The sequence below is a fragment of the Macaca nemestrina genome, chromosome 5, assembly GCF_043159975.1.
Source record: "Macaca nemestrina isolate mMacNem1 chromosome 5, mMacNem.hap1, whole genome shotgun sequence".
Taxonomy (NCBI): domain Eukaryota; kingdom Metazoa; phylum Chordata; class Mammalia; order Primates; family Cercopithecidae; genus Macaca; species Macaca nemestrina.
The window spans coordinates 64360916-64374125 of record NC_092129.1 but is presented as its reverse complement, the minus strand read 5'-3'; the positions used below and the strand labels follow the sequence as shown (position 1 = coordinate 64374125).

The following is a 13210-nucleotide window of genomic DNA, read 5'->3' as shown; positions in this document are numbered from 1 at the left end:
GTGATACTTTAAACATTGTATAATTTCCCCTCTCTAGGAATTTTCTTGGAGTAAAGAAAACAAAGTATACTTTATATAATAGTAATATAACTAATCCTGCTTTTTGATTAATGTTTGCATAGTATATCTTTTTCTATGCTTTTACTTCCCACCTGCTTATATAATTTGAAGTGAATTACTTCTATACAGCATATAATTGATTCACTTAAAAATTACTCTGCCAACTTTTATATTTTGATTGGTGTATTTAGACTATTTACATTTAATACAATCATTGGTATGTTAGAGCCTAAATTTGCTGTTTTATTTTTTGTTTCTGGTTGTTTTTCTCTTCCTCCTTTTTCTGTGATTGTATGGCATGTCTGGTTCATAATTGAACTTTTTTTAGAATTCTGTTTTGATATACACATAAAATTTCTATATACATTATGTATATTATATACCTAACATAGTTGACTGGTATTAACCTTTTATGAGTTTGAGTGAATTTTAGAAAACTTACCTCCTTTTTCATTCCTTTACCCTTCCTCATTTGCAATATAATTGCCTTAAATATTTCCTTTACATACATGTAGAACAACATCAGACAATGTTAGAATGTTTGCTTATTTACTTATATTTTTGTTTACTGTGCTTATTCCTGTTTTCAAAGAGTTTCTTTTTGTTTAGACATATTGTTAGTCATTTTTTTTTAAATTTATTTATTATTATTATACTTTAAGTTGTAGGGTACATGTGCATAACGTGCAGGTTTGTTACATATGTATACTTGTGCCATGTTGGTGTGCTGCACCCATCAACTCGTCATTTACATCAGGTATAACTCCCAATGCAATCCCTCCCCCCTCCCCCATCCCCCCTCCCCCCTCCCCATGATAGGCCCCGGTGTGTGATGTTCCCCTTCCCGAGTCCAAGTGATCTCATTGTTCAGTTCCCACCTATGACTGAGAACATGTGGTGTTTGGTTTTCTGTTCTTGTGATAGTTTGCTAAGAATGATGGTTTCCAGCTGCATCCATGTCCCTACAAAAGACACAAACTCATCCTTTTTGATGGCTGCATAGTATTCCATGGTGTATATGTGCCACATTTTCTTAATCCAATCTGTCACTGATGGACATTTGGGTTGATTCTAAGTCTTTGCTATTGTGAATAGTGCTGCAATAAACATACGTGTGCATGTGTCTTTATAGCAGCATAATTTATAATCCTTTGGGTATATACCCAGTAATGGGATGGCTGGGTCATATGGTACATCTAGTTCTAGATCCTTGAGGAATCACCATACTGTTTTCCATAATGGTTGAACTAGTTTACAATCCCACCAACAGTGTAAAAGTGTTCCTATTTCTCCACATCCTCTCCAGCACCTGTTTCCTGACTTTTTAATGATTGCCATTCTAACTGGTGTGAGATGGTATCTCATTGTGGTTTTGATTTGCATTTCTCTGATGGCCAGTGATGATGAGCATTCTTTCATGTGTCTGTTGGCTGTATGAATGTCTTCTTTTGAGAAATATCTGTTCATATCCTTTGCCCACTTTTTGATGGGGTTGTTTGTTCTTTTCTTGTAAATTTGTTTGAGTTCTTTGTAGGTTCTGGATATTAGCCCTTTGTCAGATGGGCAGATTGCAAAAATTTTCTCCCATTCTGTAGGTTGCCTGTTCACTCTGATGGTAGTTTCTTTTGCTGTGCAGAAGCTCTTTAGTTTAATGAGATCCCATTTGTAATTTTGGCTTTTGCTGCCATTGCTTTTGGTGTTTTAGACATGAAGTCTTTGCCCATGCCTATGTCCTGAATGGTACTACCTAGGTTTTCCTCTAGGATTTTTATGGTATTAGGTCTAACATTTAAGTCTCTAATCCATCTTGAATTAATTTTCGTATAAGGAGTAAGGAAAGGATCCAGTTTCAGCTTTCTACTTATGGCTAGCCAATTTTCCCAGCACCATTTATTAAATAGGGAATCCTTTCCCCATTTCTTGTTTCTCTCAGGTTTGTCAAAGATCAGATGGCTGTAGATGTGTGGTATTATTTCTGAGGGCTCTGTTCTGTTCCATTGGTCTATATCTCCGTTTTGGTACCAGTACCATGCTGTTTTGGTTACTGTAGCCTTGTAGTATAGTTTGAAGTCAGGTAGCGTGATGCCTCCAGCTTTGTTCTTTTGACTTAGGATTGTCTTGGAGATGCGGGCTCTTTTTTGGTTCCATATGAACTTTAAAGCAGTTTTTTCCAATTCTGTGAAGAAACTCATTGGTAGCTTGATGGGGATGGCATTGAATCTATAAATTACCTTGGGCAGTATGGCCATTTTCACGATATTGATTCTTCCTATCCATGAGCATGGTATGTTCTTCCATTTGATTGTGTCCTCTTTTATTTCACTGAGCAGTGGTTTGTAGTTCTCCTTGAAGAGGTCCTTTACATCCCTTGTGAGTTGGATTCCTAGGTATTTTATTCTCTTTGAAGCAATTGTGAATGGAAGTTCATTCCTGATTTGGCTCTCTGTTTGTCTGTTACTGGTATATAAGAATGCTTGTGATTTTGGCACATTAATTTTGTATCCTGAGAGTTTGCTGAAGTTGCTTATCAGCTTAATGAGATTTTGGGCTGAGACGATGGGGTTTTCTAAATATACAATCATGTCATCTGCAAACAGGGATAATTTGACTTCTTCTTTTCCTAACTGAATACCCTTGATTTCTTTCTCTTGCCTGATTGCCCTAGCCAGAACTTCCAACACTATGTTGAATAGGAGTGGTGAGAGAGGGCATCCCTGTCTTGTGCCAGTTTTCAAAGGGAATTTTTCCAGTTTTTGCCCATTCAGTATGATATTGGCTGTGGGTTTGTCATAAATAGCTCTTATTATTTTGAGGTACGTTCCATCAATACCGAATTTATTGAGCGTTTTTAGCATGAAGGGCTGTTGAATTTTGTCAAAAGCCTTTTCTGCATCTATTGAGATAATCATGTGGTTCTTTTCTTTGGTTGTGTTTATATGCTGGATTATGTTTATTGATTTGCGAATGTTGAACCAGCCTTGCATCCCAGGGATGAAGCCCACTTGATCATGGTGGATAAGCTTTTTGATGTGTTGCTGAATCCGGTTTGCCAGTATTTTATTGAGGATTTTTGCATCGATATTCATCAGGGATATTGATCTAAAATTCTCTTTTTTTGTTGTGTCTCTGCCAGGCTTTGGTATCAGGATGATGTTGGCCTCATAAAATGAGTTAGGGAGGATTCCCTCTTTTTCTATTGATTGGAATAGTTTCAGAAGGAATGGTACCAACTCCTCCTTGTACCTCTGGTAGAATTCAGCTGTGAATCCATCTGGTCCTGGACTTTTTTTGGTTGGTAGGCTATTAATTATTGTCTCAATTTCAGAGCCTGCTATTGGTCTATTCAGGGATTCAACTTCTTCCTGGTTTAGTCTTGGAAGAGTGTAAGTGTCCAGGAAATTATCCATTTCTTCTAGATTTTCCAGTTTATTTGCGTAGAGGTGTTTATAGTATTCTCTGATGGTAGTTTGTATTTCTGTGGGGTCGGTGGTGATATCCCCTTTATCATTTTTAATTGCGTCGACTTGATTCTTCTCTCTTTTCTTCTTTATTAGTCTTGCTAGTGGTCTGTCAATTTTGTTGATCTTTTCAAAAATCCAACTCCTGGATTCATTGATTTTTTGGAGAGTTTTTTGTGTCTCTATCTCCTTCAGTTCTGCTCTGATCTTAGTTATTTCTTGCCTTCTGCTAGCTTTCGAATGTGTTTGCTCTTGCTTCTCTAGTTCTTTCAATTGCGATGTTAGAGTGTCAATTTTAGATCTTTCCTGCTTTCTCTTGTGGGCATTTAGTGCTATAAATTTCCCTCTACACACTGCTTTAAATGTGTCCCAGAGATTCTGGTATGTTGTATCTTTGTTCTCATTGGTTTCAAAGAACATCTTTATTTCTGCCTTCATTTCGTTATGTACCCAGTAGTCATTCAGGAGCAGGTTGTTCAGTTTCCATGTAGTTGAGCAGTTTTGATTGAGTTTCTTAGTCCTGAGTTCTAGTTTGATTGCACTGTGGTCTGAGAGACAGTTTGTTATAATTTCTGTTCTTGTACATTTGCTGAGGAGTGCTTTACTTCCAATTACGTGGTCGATTTTGGAGTAAGTATGATGTGGTGCTGAGAAGAATGTATATTCTGTTGATTTGGGGTGGAGAGTTCTATAGATGTCTATTAGGTCTGCTTGCTGCAGAGATGAGTTCAATTCCTGGATATCCTTGTTAACTTTCTGTCTCGTTGATCTGTCTAATGTTGACAGTGGAGTGTTGAAGTCTCCCATTATTATTGTATGGGAGTCTAAGTCTCTTTGTAAGTCTCTAAGGACTTGCTTGATGAATCTGGGTGCTCCTGTATTGGGTGCATATATATTTAGGATAGTTAGCTCTTCCTGTTGAATTGATCCCTTTACCATTATGTAATGGCCTTCTTTGTCTCTTTTGATCTTTGATGGTTTAAAGTCTGTTTTATCAGAGACTAGTATTGCAACCCCCGCTTTTTTTTGTTCTCCATTTGCTTGGTAAATCTTCCTCCATCCCTTTATTTTGAGCCTATGTATTTCTCTGCGTGTGAGATGGGTCTCCTGAATACAGCAGACTGATGGGTCTTGACTCTTTATCCAGTTTGCCAGTCTGTGTCTTTTAATTGGAGCATTTAGTCCATTTACATTTAAGGTTAAGATTGTTATGTGTGAACTTGATCCTGCCATTATGATATTAACTGGTTATTTTGCTCGTTAGTTGATGCAGTTTCTTCCTAGCCTCGATGGTCTTTACATTTTGGCATATTTTTGCAATGGCTGGTACCGGTTGTTCCTTTCCATGTTTAATGCTTCCTTCAGGGTCTCTTGTAAGGCAGGCCTAGTGGTGACAAAATCTCTAAGCATTTGCTTATCTGTAAAGGATTTTATTTCTCCTTCACTTATGAAACTTAGTTTGGCTGGATATGAAATTCTGGGTTTAAAATTCTTTTCTTTAAGAATGTTGAATATTGGCCCCCACTCTCTTCTGGCTTGGAGAGTTTCTGCCGAGAGATCTGCTGTTAGTCTGATGGGCTTCCCTTTGTGGGTAACCCGACCTTTCTCTCTGGCTGCCCTTAAGATTTTTTCCGTCATTTCAACTTTGGTGAATCTGGCAATTATGTGTCTTGGAGTTGCTCTTCTCGAGGAGTATCTTTGTGGCGTTCTCTGTATTTCCTGGATTTGAATGTTGGCCTGCCCTACTAGGTTGGGGAAGTTCTCCTGGATGATATCCTGAAGAGTGTTTTCCAACTTGGTTCCATTTTCCCCCTCACTTTCAGGCACCCCAATCAGATGTAGATTTGGTCTTTTTACATAATCCCATACTTCTTGCAGGCTTTGTTCATTTCTTTTTCTTCTTTTTTCTTTTGGTTTCTCTTCTCGCTTCATTTCATTCATTTGATCCTCAATCGCAGATACTCTTTCTTCCAGTTGATCGAGTCGGTTACTGAAGCTTGTGCATTTGTCACGTATTTCTCGTGTCATGGTTTTCATCTCTTTCATTTCGTTTATGACCTTCTCTGCATTAATTACTCTAGCCATCAATTCTTCCACTTTTTTTTCAAGATTTTTAGTTTCTTTGCGCTGGGTACGTAATTCCTCCTTTAGCTCTGAGAAATTTGATGGACTGAAGCCTTCTTCTCTCATCTCATCAAAGTCATTCTCCGTCCAGCTTTGATCCGTTGCTGGCGATGAGCTGCGCTCCTTTGCCGGGGGAGATGCGCTCTTATTTTTTGAATTTCCAGCTTTTCTGCCCTGCTTTTTCCCCATCTTTGTGGTTTTATCTGCCTCTGGTCTTTGATGATGGTGATGTACTGATGGGGTTTTGGTGTAGGTGTCCTTCCTGTTTGATAGTTTTCCTTCTAACAGTCAGGACCCTCAGCTGTAGGTCTGTTGGAGATTGCTTGAGGTCCACTCCAGACCCTGTTTGCCTGGGTATCAGCAGCAGAGGCTGCAGAAGATAGAATATTTCTGAACAGCGAGTGTACCTGTCTGATTCTTGCTTTGGAAGCTTCCTCTCAGGGGTGTACTCCACCCTGTGAGGTGTGGGGTGTCAGACTGCCCCTAGTGGGGGATGTCTCCCAGTTAGGCTACCCAGGGGTCAGGGACCCACTTGAGCAGGGAGTCTGTCCCTTCTCAGATCTCAACCTCCGTGTTGGGAGATCCACTGCTCTCTTCACAGCTGTCAGACAGAGTCGTTTGCGTCTGCAGAGGTTTCGGCTGTGTTTGTTATTGTTTACTGTGCCCTCTCCTCAGAGGTGGAGTCTACAGAGACAGGCAGGTTTCCTTGAGCTGCTGTGCGCTCCACCCAGTTCGAGCTTCCCAGCAGCTTTGTTTACCTACTTAAGCCTCAGCAATGGCGGGCGCCCCTCCCCCAGCCTCGCTGCTGCCTTGCCAGTGGATCACAGACTGCTGTGCTAGCAATGAGGGAGGCTCCGTGGGTGTGGGACCCTCCCGGTCAGGTGTGGGATATGATCTCCTGGTGTGCCTGTTTGCTTAAAGCGCAGTATTGGGGTGGGAGTTACCCGATTTTCCAGGTGTTGTGTGTCTCAGTTCCCCTGGCTAGGAAAAGGGATTCCCTTCCCCCTTGCACTTCCCAGGTGAGGCAATGCCTCGCCCTGCTTCAGCTCTCGCTGGTCGGGCTGCAGCAGCTGACCAGCACCGATCGGCCGGCACTCCCCAGTGAGATGAACCCAGTACCTCAGTTGAAAATGCAGAAATCACCGGTCTTCTGTGTCGCTGGCGCTGGGAGTTGGAGACTGGAGCTGTTCCTATTCGGCCATCTTCGATAGTCACAATTTCAACTGCTGACTGGCTGTGCAGCTGTGGTCTCCTCACTCTTCACAGTCCAGGGCTCTTTCTTTCCCTCCAAAAAAGTCACCAGGTCCAGCTTAGAGATGGCAAGACCCTTTCCCAGCTTTCAGGATATCCTGGCATCTTAGCTGTGCGTCTCTCCCGACCTGCAGATCACAGGGCAACAGAGGCCGTCACAGAGTCACCAAGGGCTCACGAGGTGAAGAACGTAGAAGAGTGGAGACCTCTGTTAGTCATTTTTAAGATAATTCAGCTGGCAAAATTTTCTTAGTTTTCCTTCATTGAGCATATTTTGATTTTCCCTTTTTTTCCGAAGGAAATAGTCACAAAGTAAGATTCTTGGTTGACAGTTGTTCTTTTTTACAGCACTTGAAAAATGCACTTCCTTTGGTGACTTCTGATGAGAAATCTGCTCATATTAGAATATTTTTTCCTTTACATTGCTCTTTTTCTCTGGCTACTTTTATGACTTCCTCTGTCTTTCATTTTCAGAATTTTATTTATTTATTTATTTATTTATTTATTTTTTTTTTTTTTTTGAGACGGAGTCTCGCTCTGTCACCCAGGCTGGAGTGCGGTGGCCGGATCTCTGCTCACTGCAAGCTCCGCCTCCCGGGTTTACGCCATTCTCCTGGCTCAGCCTCCCGAGTAGCTGGGACTACAGGCGCTCGCCACCTCGCCCGGCTAGTTTTTTGTACTTTTTAGTAGAGACGGGGTTTCACCGTGTTAGCCAGGATGGTCTCGATCTCCTGACCTCGTGATCCACCCATCTCGGCCTCCCAAAGTGCTGGGATTACAGGCTTGAGCCACCGCGTCCGGCCCGTTTTCAGAATTTTAAATATGTCATGTCTCAGTATTGATTTCTTTGGGTTTATGTTGTTTGGACTTTGCTCACCTTCTTGAATTTGTAGGTTTTGCCTCTTGCCAAATTAGAAAAGTTTTCAGGCATTGTTTTCTCAAGTACTTTTAAGCCTTACTATCATTTCCCTCTTCTTCTAGACTCCAATTACATAAATTTAGATGTTTTGTTAATAGTACCACATGTCCCCAAGGGTCTGGTTTTTTGTTTTTTTGTTTTTTTGTTTTTAATTCAACCTACTTTCTCTGTTGTTTGCTGTTTAGGTTGGGTAATTTCCATGATTTTATCTTGAATTTGTGAAATTCTTTCCAGTGTCCCTTCCATATTGCTCTTAAACCCATCTACTGAGTTTTTAAAATGTCAAATATTGTGTTTTTCAGTTCTAAAACTACTATTTAGTTCCTCTTTTCATCTTCCATTCCATTGCTGAGATGTTCTGATTCTTCATTTGTTTGAATGTGTTCTAATGGGTTACTGAGGCTTTAAAATATTTATCACCTAATTCTAACATTATTGTTCTGTTGGTGTTGGCCTTTATCAGGCATCTTTTTTTTCCATTTAGTTTGAAATCTTAGTGGTTATTGATGTAATGGGTGATATTCTATTGAAACCTGGACATTTGGGGTATTATATAATGAGATTAGCTCTTATGTAAACCTTTGATTTTAACTGAATTCTTCTGACACCACTCCAGCAGAAGAATAGAGGTCCCACCTTATTACCCAGTTCCTCACACTGTTTCCATTCATAACCAAACCAAACAGACTCCTCCCTGAGCGAGGTGGTAGTTCTAGCTCTCCACTAGGCCTCCATTGATAGCTCTCTGCCTGAGAAAGGGAGGAATGCCTTTTTACTGCTTCCCATATGGCATCCACTGATGGTGGGGCGGGAAGGAGGTGAAAATCTTGACTTTCCACTAGGTCACCTGTGACACGATCTCAGTGGGAAGGAGGGGCACCTCGTTACTGCCAAATGGAGGTGGAAGTCCACCTTTCCACTTGGACTCCACTGCATTGCCAAGGGTGATGCTGAAAGTTTCAGACCCCTACTCATCCTTTTCTGACACCATGATAGTGAGTGAGTTGAGGCGCTGCAATACAGCTTGGCAAACAAAAGTGGAAGTCTACCCATGCTTGGCCTTTGCTGGCCTGGGTGGGTGTGGGGCCACATTTTTTCAGTGGGTTTAACTGGAGTAGTGTAGTTATTATCAAACAGATTTCTGTCTGGCTAGGCTTGTCTTTCCATTTGGCTAGAGAGAGTGGACTTTTGTCATGTTTTCCTTTTGCTGTCCTTGTGTTACCAGGTTGCTGGCTTCTTCAGATCTAAGTCTAGGATATATAAGGCAAAAAGAAAATGCAGGGAACTCAATACTTAGGTCTTTCCTTAGGTCTCAGTGTCTCTGGATGGTCTGTCTTCTCTTTGCCTTTCAAAGTTATCTTATGTTTGTTTATTTATAATTTTCAGGGTTTTAAATTATACTTAGTGGGAGGACTAGGGAAAAATACATTTATTCCATAGTTCTACATGCAGAAATCTCCAAAACCAAAATTATTTTACTATTCATTTTTGCCATTTCATTAGGTGAAATTAAAAAGACAAAAACCCATCCTCTAAAATACATTTTAACTATTAGAACATATTTTGAATAACTCAGGTTACTATCTATGAAAGATTTTTTTAAATGTTGCCTAAAACATAAATGTATAAAAATGAGCAATTAAAGAAATCATTGTAGGAATGAAGAATTCTTATGAAGATGATGATACATAAATAATTCTTCTTGACCGTCATAATTTATGAATATTTGATCTCTTCAACAATTATATTTTTAAAGGTTGTTGTAAGTCAGTGTTGTAAGTGTAAGTCAGTGTTGTAAGTCAGTGTTGTAAGTCAATTGTACTGACCAATGGGAGCCATAGATATTCTTTCATTAAACTAAAAAAAACACCCACTCCTTGTAGGTAATCCAATCAATTCAAAACAGTTGACTGTGACAGTTTCCCTCCATCCAATTCCATTTCCTAGAAGTAACCACATCCAGTTTGTAGTCTATGTTTACACTTTCAGTCATGCTCTGCCGCTTCACTTAGCCACTCCTGCTTTTCCTTTTCAGCTTCTCTCTCTATTCATCTTTTGTAAGTTTATCCTTCTATCTCTGGCTGTTAAACATGGAAAGACTTTCAGACTTTGTTCTAGAACGTTTTTCCTCAATTCATATTGTTTTGCTTTGTGACTCATCTATGTTCCTATTTCAATTACCATTTACACTCAAATTACTCATATATTTATGTTTCTAGTTCAGATTTCTGGTCTTAATATCAAATCAATAACTCCAGCTCTCTGTTTGACGACTCCTTTTGGATATCTAAAGAGTACTTCCAACCCAACGTTGCCAAAACTGGATAGATGATCTTTCCTTACAGCCTCTTTCAGATTTTGCATCTCAGTGAATAGTACCACTGTATATTGAATTATTTTCACTAGAAGCTTAGGAGTCATTATTGATCCCCTTTCATTTTCACCTTCCTTTTCCAATTAATCAAGTCCTGTGGCTTTTCCCTCCTGAATCTGCATAATCCTTTCAATGTCTGTGACCAAGCTTCATCATAAACCACCTAGGTTTATATAAACCACCTGCCTCAATAAATATTTGTAGAAGAATGAAAAAAACTTATGGTTTACAGTATTTTCTATTAAAATAGTATTACTATACACATGTATCTCTGTATGCATCAGAGATTCTTTTTTTTATTAATATTTCTGTTGGATATGTTTCTAGAAGTGAAGTTGCTAGTATAGTTTGGATTTTATCTATTAAAAATGAAGGTTAATAGAGATGTGCTGCAGTGCCTTGTAGTCATCGAGAAAAAACATCCATTAAGAGAAAAAAGAGGTGACGGATCTAGGAAGATCAGTAATGGTTTATTAAGGGAGTCATCCTGTACCTTCTGTCTGATGGAAGGAGTTATATCTCAAAGAAACACCAAATAATTTAAGGATTTTTTTGAGAGCTTATGCCACAAGCAGATCTAGGTTAAATATTTTGTAAGACAGAGCAAGGAGAAAAGAACAAATGAATCACATTTTTATATTCATAACAGATGTGATTTATTTCTGTAAATCACTCATACATTTAGTTTGCTTACATGTCTTTCTTACAGTATATTATAATTAGGTAGTATAAAGAAAGGCATGATTTGAAATGGGATAATAAAAAGGTAATAAAAATAATGTATGAATTATAATTTTTAGAGAAATCAAGGTTTACTAGTATCTAAGACCATTTGGGCTGCTGTAAACAAAACACTGTATGTTGGTTAGCTTATAAACAATAGAAATTTATTGCTCACAGTTCTGGAGGCTGGGGGGTCTAACATTGAGGCATACCAGATGCAGTGATTGGTGAGGGCTCACTTTCTGGTTCATAGACGGCGGCGACATGCTGTTTTCTCACATGGTGGAAGGGAGCGAGGGGTTTCTTTCATCCCTCTTTTATAAGGGAGCTAATCACATTGGTGAGGGTTCTTCTTTATGACCTAATCATCCTCTAAGGGCCCCAGCTCCTAATACCAACACCTTGGGTGTTAGGATTTCAACATATAAATTTTGGGGGAACAAATACATTCATACCATAGCAACTAGTGTAGTTGATACTGCGCAGAATCGTGAAATAGGCAAATAATATTTTTAGAGATGTGTCTCTGCTTCCTTTGATCCATGGCCCTTTAAGGAAGACGGTGTGTCTTTGTGCATATGACATCAGCAGGGAGCATCACAAAGGCATCAGATGCCGAAAAGGTGGGGGACTAGGAGAGGCAGGTTGCTGCTAGCGCCGCACTACTAGTTCTATGACCTTGGGCAAGCTAGTTAATCTCTGTGAGACTTATTTTCCTCATTTGAAAATAATGATAATAACTGTTTTACCTGTAAAGTAGATTTGATGTGATCATTTATTATTTATTGATGCATTTATTTGTAATTACACATTTTTTGGTTGAGCTGATACTAAAACACTTTATTCCTGATTTTATTCATAAATTTGCATACCAGAAAGATAGAATTGTATAATACAGGGGCATTAATAGCTTTAAAAACTTTTTTTAGGAGCTTCTCAGGCTGCAAAGTGATTCATAATGGCCTCTTAGAGCACTGAGAGGTACCATGAAACTCTGAGTTAACATGCTTTTTATAACCCATGTACTCAAAGGGAGTAAAACACTCTGATTTTCATAAGTAGCTCTTTACAAACTCCTACTGTTCTGTTTTTCACTCTAGTCTTTTTTGTTTATACTGAAATGTGTAGATTAAGTAGCTTTATGTTTATTTATTTATTTTTTTGCTATTAATTTTGTATCAGCCGCTTTGAGGATGTTTAAACCAAACACTGATTTAATTGCTCTGTTTATCATTTCTTCTTGTTCTAGGCAATGGACCTCATCATGACCGTTGCTGTACTTACAATGAAAACAACTTGGTGGATGGTGTGTATTGTCTCCCAATAGGACACTGGATTGAGGCCACTGGGCACACCAATGAAATGAAGCATACAACAGACTTCTATTTTAATATTGCAGGCCACCAAGCCATGCATTATTCAAGGTAAAAATAGTGCTATATTTATAAGCATAGAAGTGGTACAAGAGGTAGCATTAGCAACAATGGAAATATTTACTGTGTTCAAAACTGCAGTGTCTCACTTTGGAGGGGTCTATAGGCCTGTAATACTTTCAGGAGATAATTACAGTGAATCAGTGTGTAAGCTTTTCTGGGTCTAGATGTGGAGGATTTTAAAAATAGAATTCTTTAATAAATGCATACCCTAGCATCAATATATTTTGACCAGATAATAGCTAACCAATCTCTGTATTTATGTAGTGGATTAAAAATAAAAACTTCACTAACATAGTCTAAATTAGTATTTGTGTCCTTTATGCTACTGACTACCAGTGAAACAAAAATTGGTATTTCCTTATAACATCTTATTTAAATAAATATGTGTGAAAATACACAGAACTAGATTGAATGTGATTATCTGCTTCATTATTTGTTAATATTTTGATTTATTTGTTCATTTAATTCCTAAACCAGGAGGTTGCTAAATAAAACATAAGGCTCATTATCCTTTTCTCCTTTCCCACTCATCAGAAATGATTATTTTTAATCACTTTCTGGTTAGTTTTTCTTGAGATTAAATCTAAATCTTAAACAATATGCATATGTGTTGCTTGTTAATGTACCAGTTTAACAATAGCTATTGATTCCCCTCTGTTACACATAGGAAATTGACGTCTCTCATACTTGTCCTCTCTCCCCACTCCAGTCCCTACCAGGCATTTTTTGAAAAGTTCCATTGTTACTTACCATCATACAAATTCTATGTCTTGACCCATCAGTTTTTCACAATGTCTCCTAGTTTCCTACATTGTAAGAGCGGAGATTTTTTTTTCTTCTTGTATTTTTTTTCCACATCTATTTC

General features: G+C 38.7%; 1 protein-coding gene across 4 annotated transcripts in view; it reads left to right on the top strand.

Annotated features, from left to right (window-relative positions):
* Window positions 1-13210, top strand: part of LOC105488972 (EPM2A glucan phosphatase, laforin) — a 131186-nt gene that overhangs the window by 47719 nt on the left and 70257 nt on the right. For 2 of the 4 annotated variants that reach the window (XM_024795101.2, XM_011753520.3), the window contains exon 2: window positions 12159-12333. In XM_024795101.2, the coding sequence (XP_024650869.1) occupies window positions 12159-12333 (175 nt within the window). Of the gene's footprint in view, window positions 1-11509; window positions 11611-12158; window positions 12334-13210 lie in introns of those variants that run through there. The other 2 variants (XM_071096565.1, XM_024795100.2) reach the window with 2 other exon arrangements.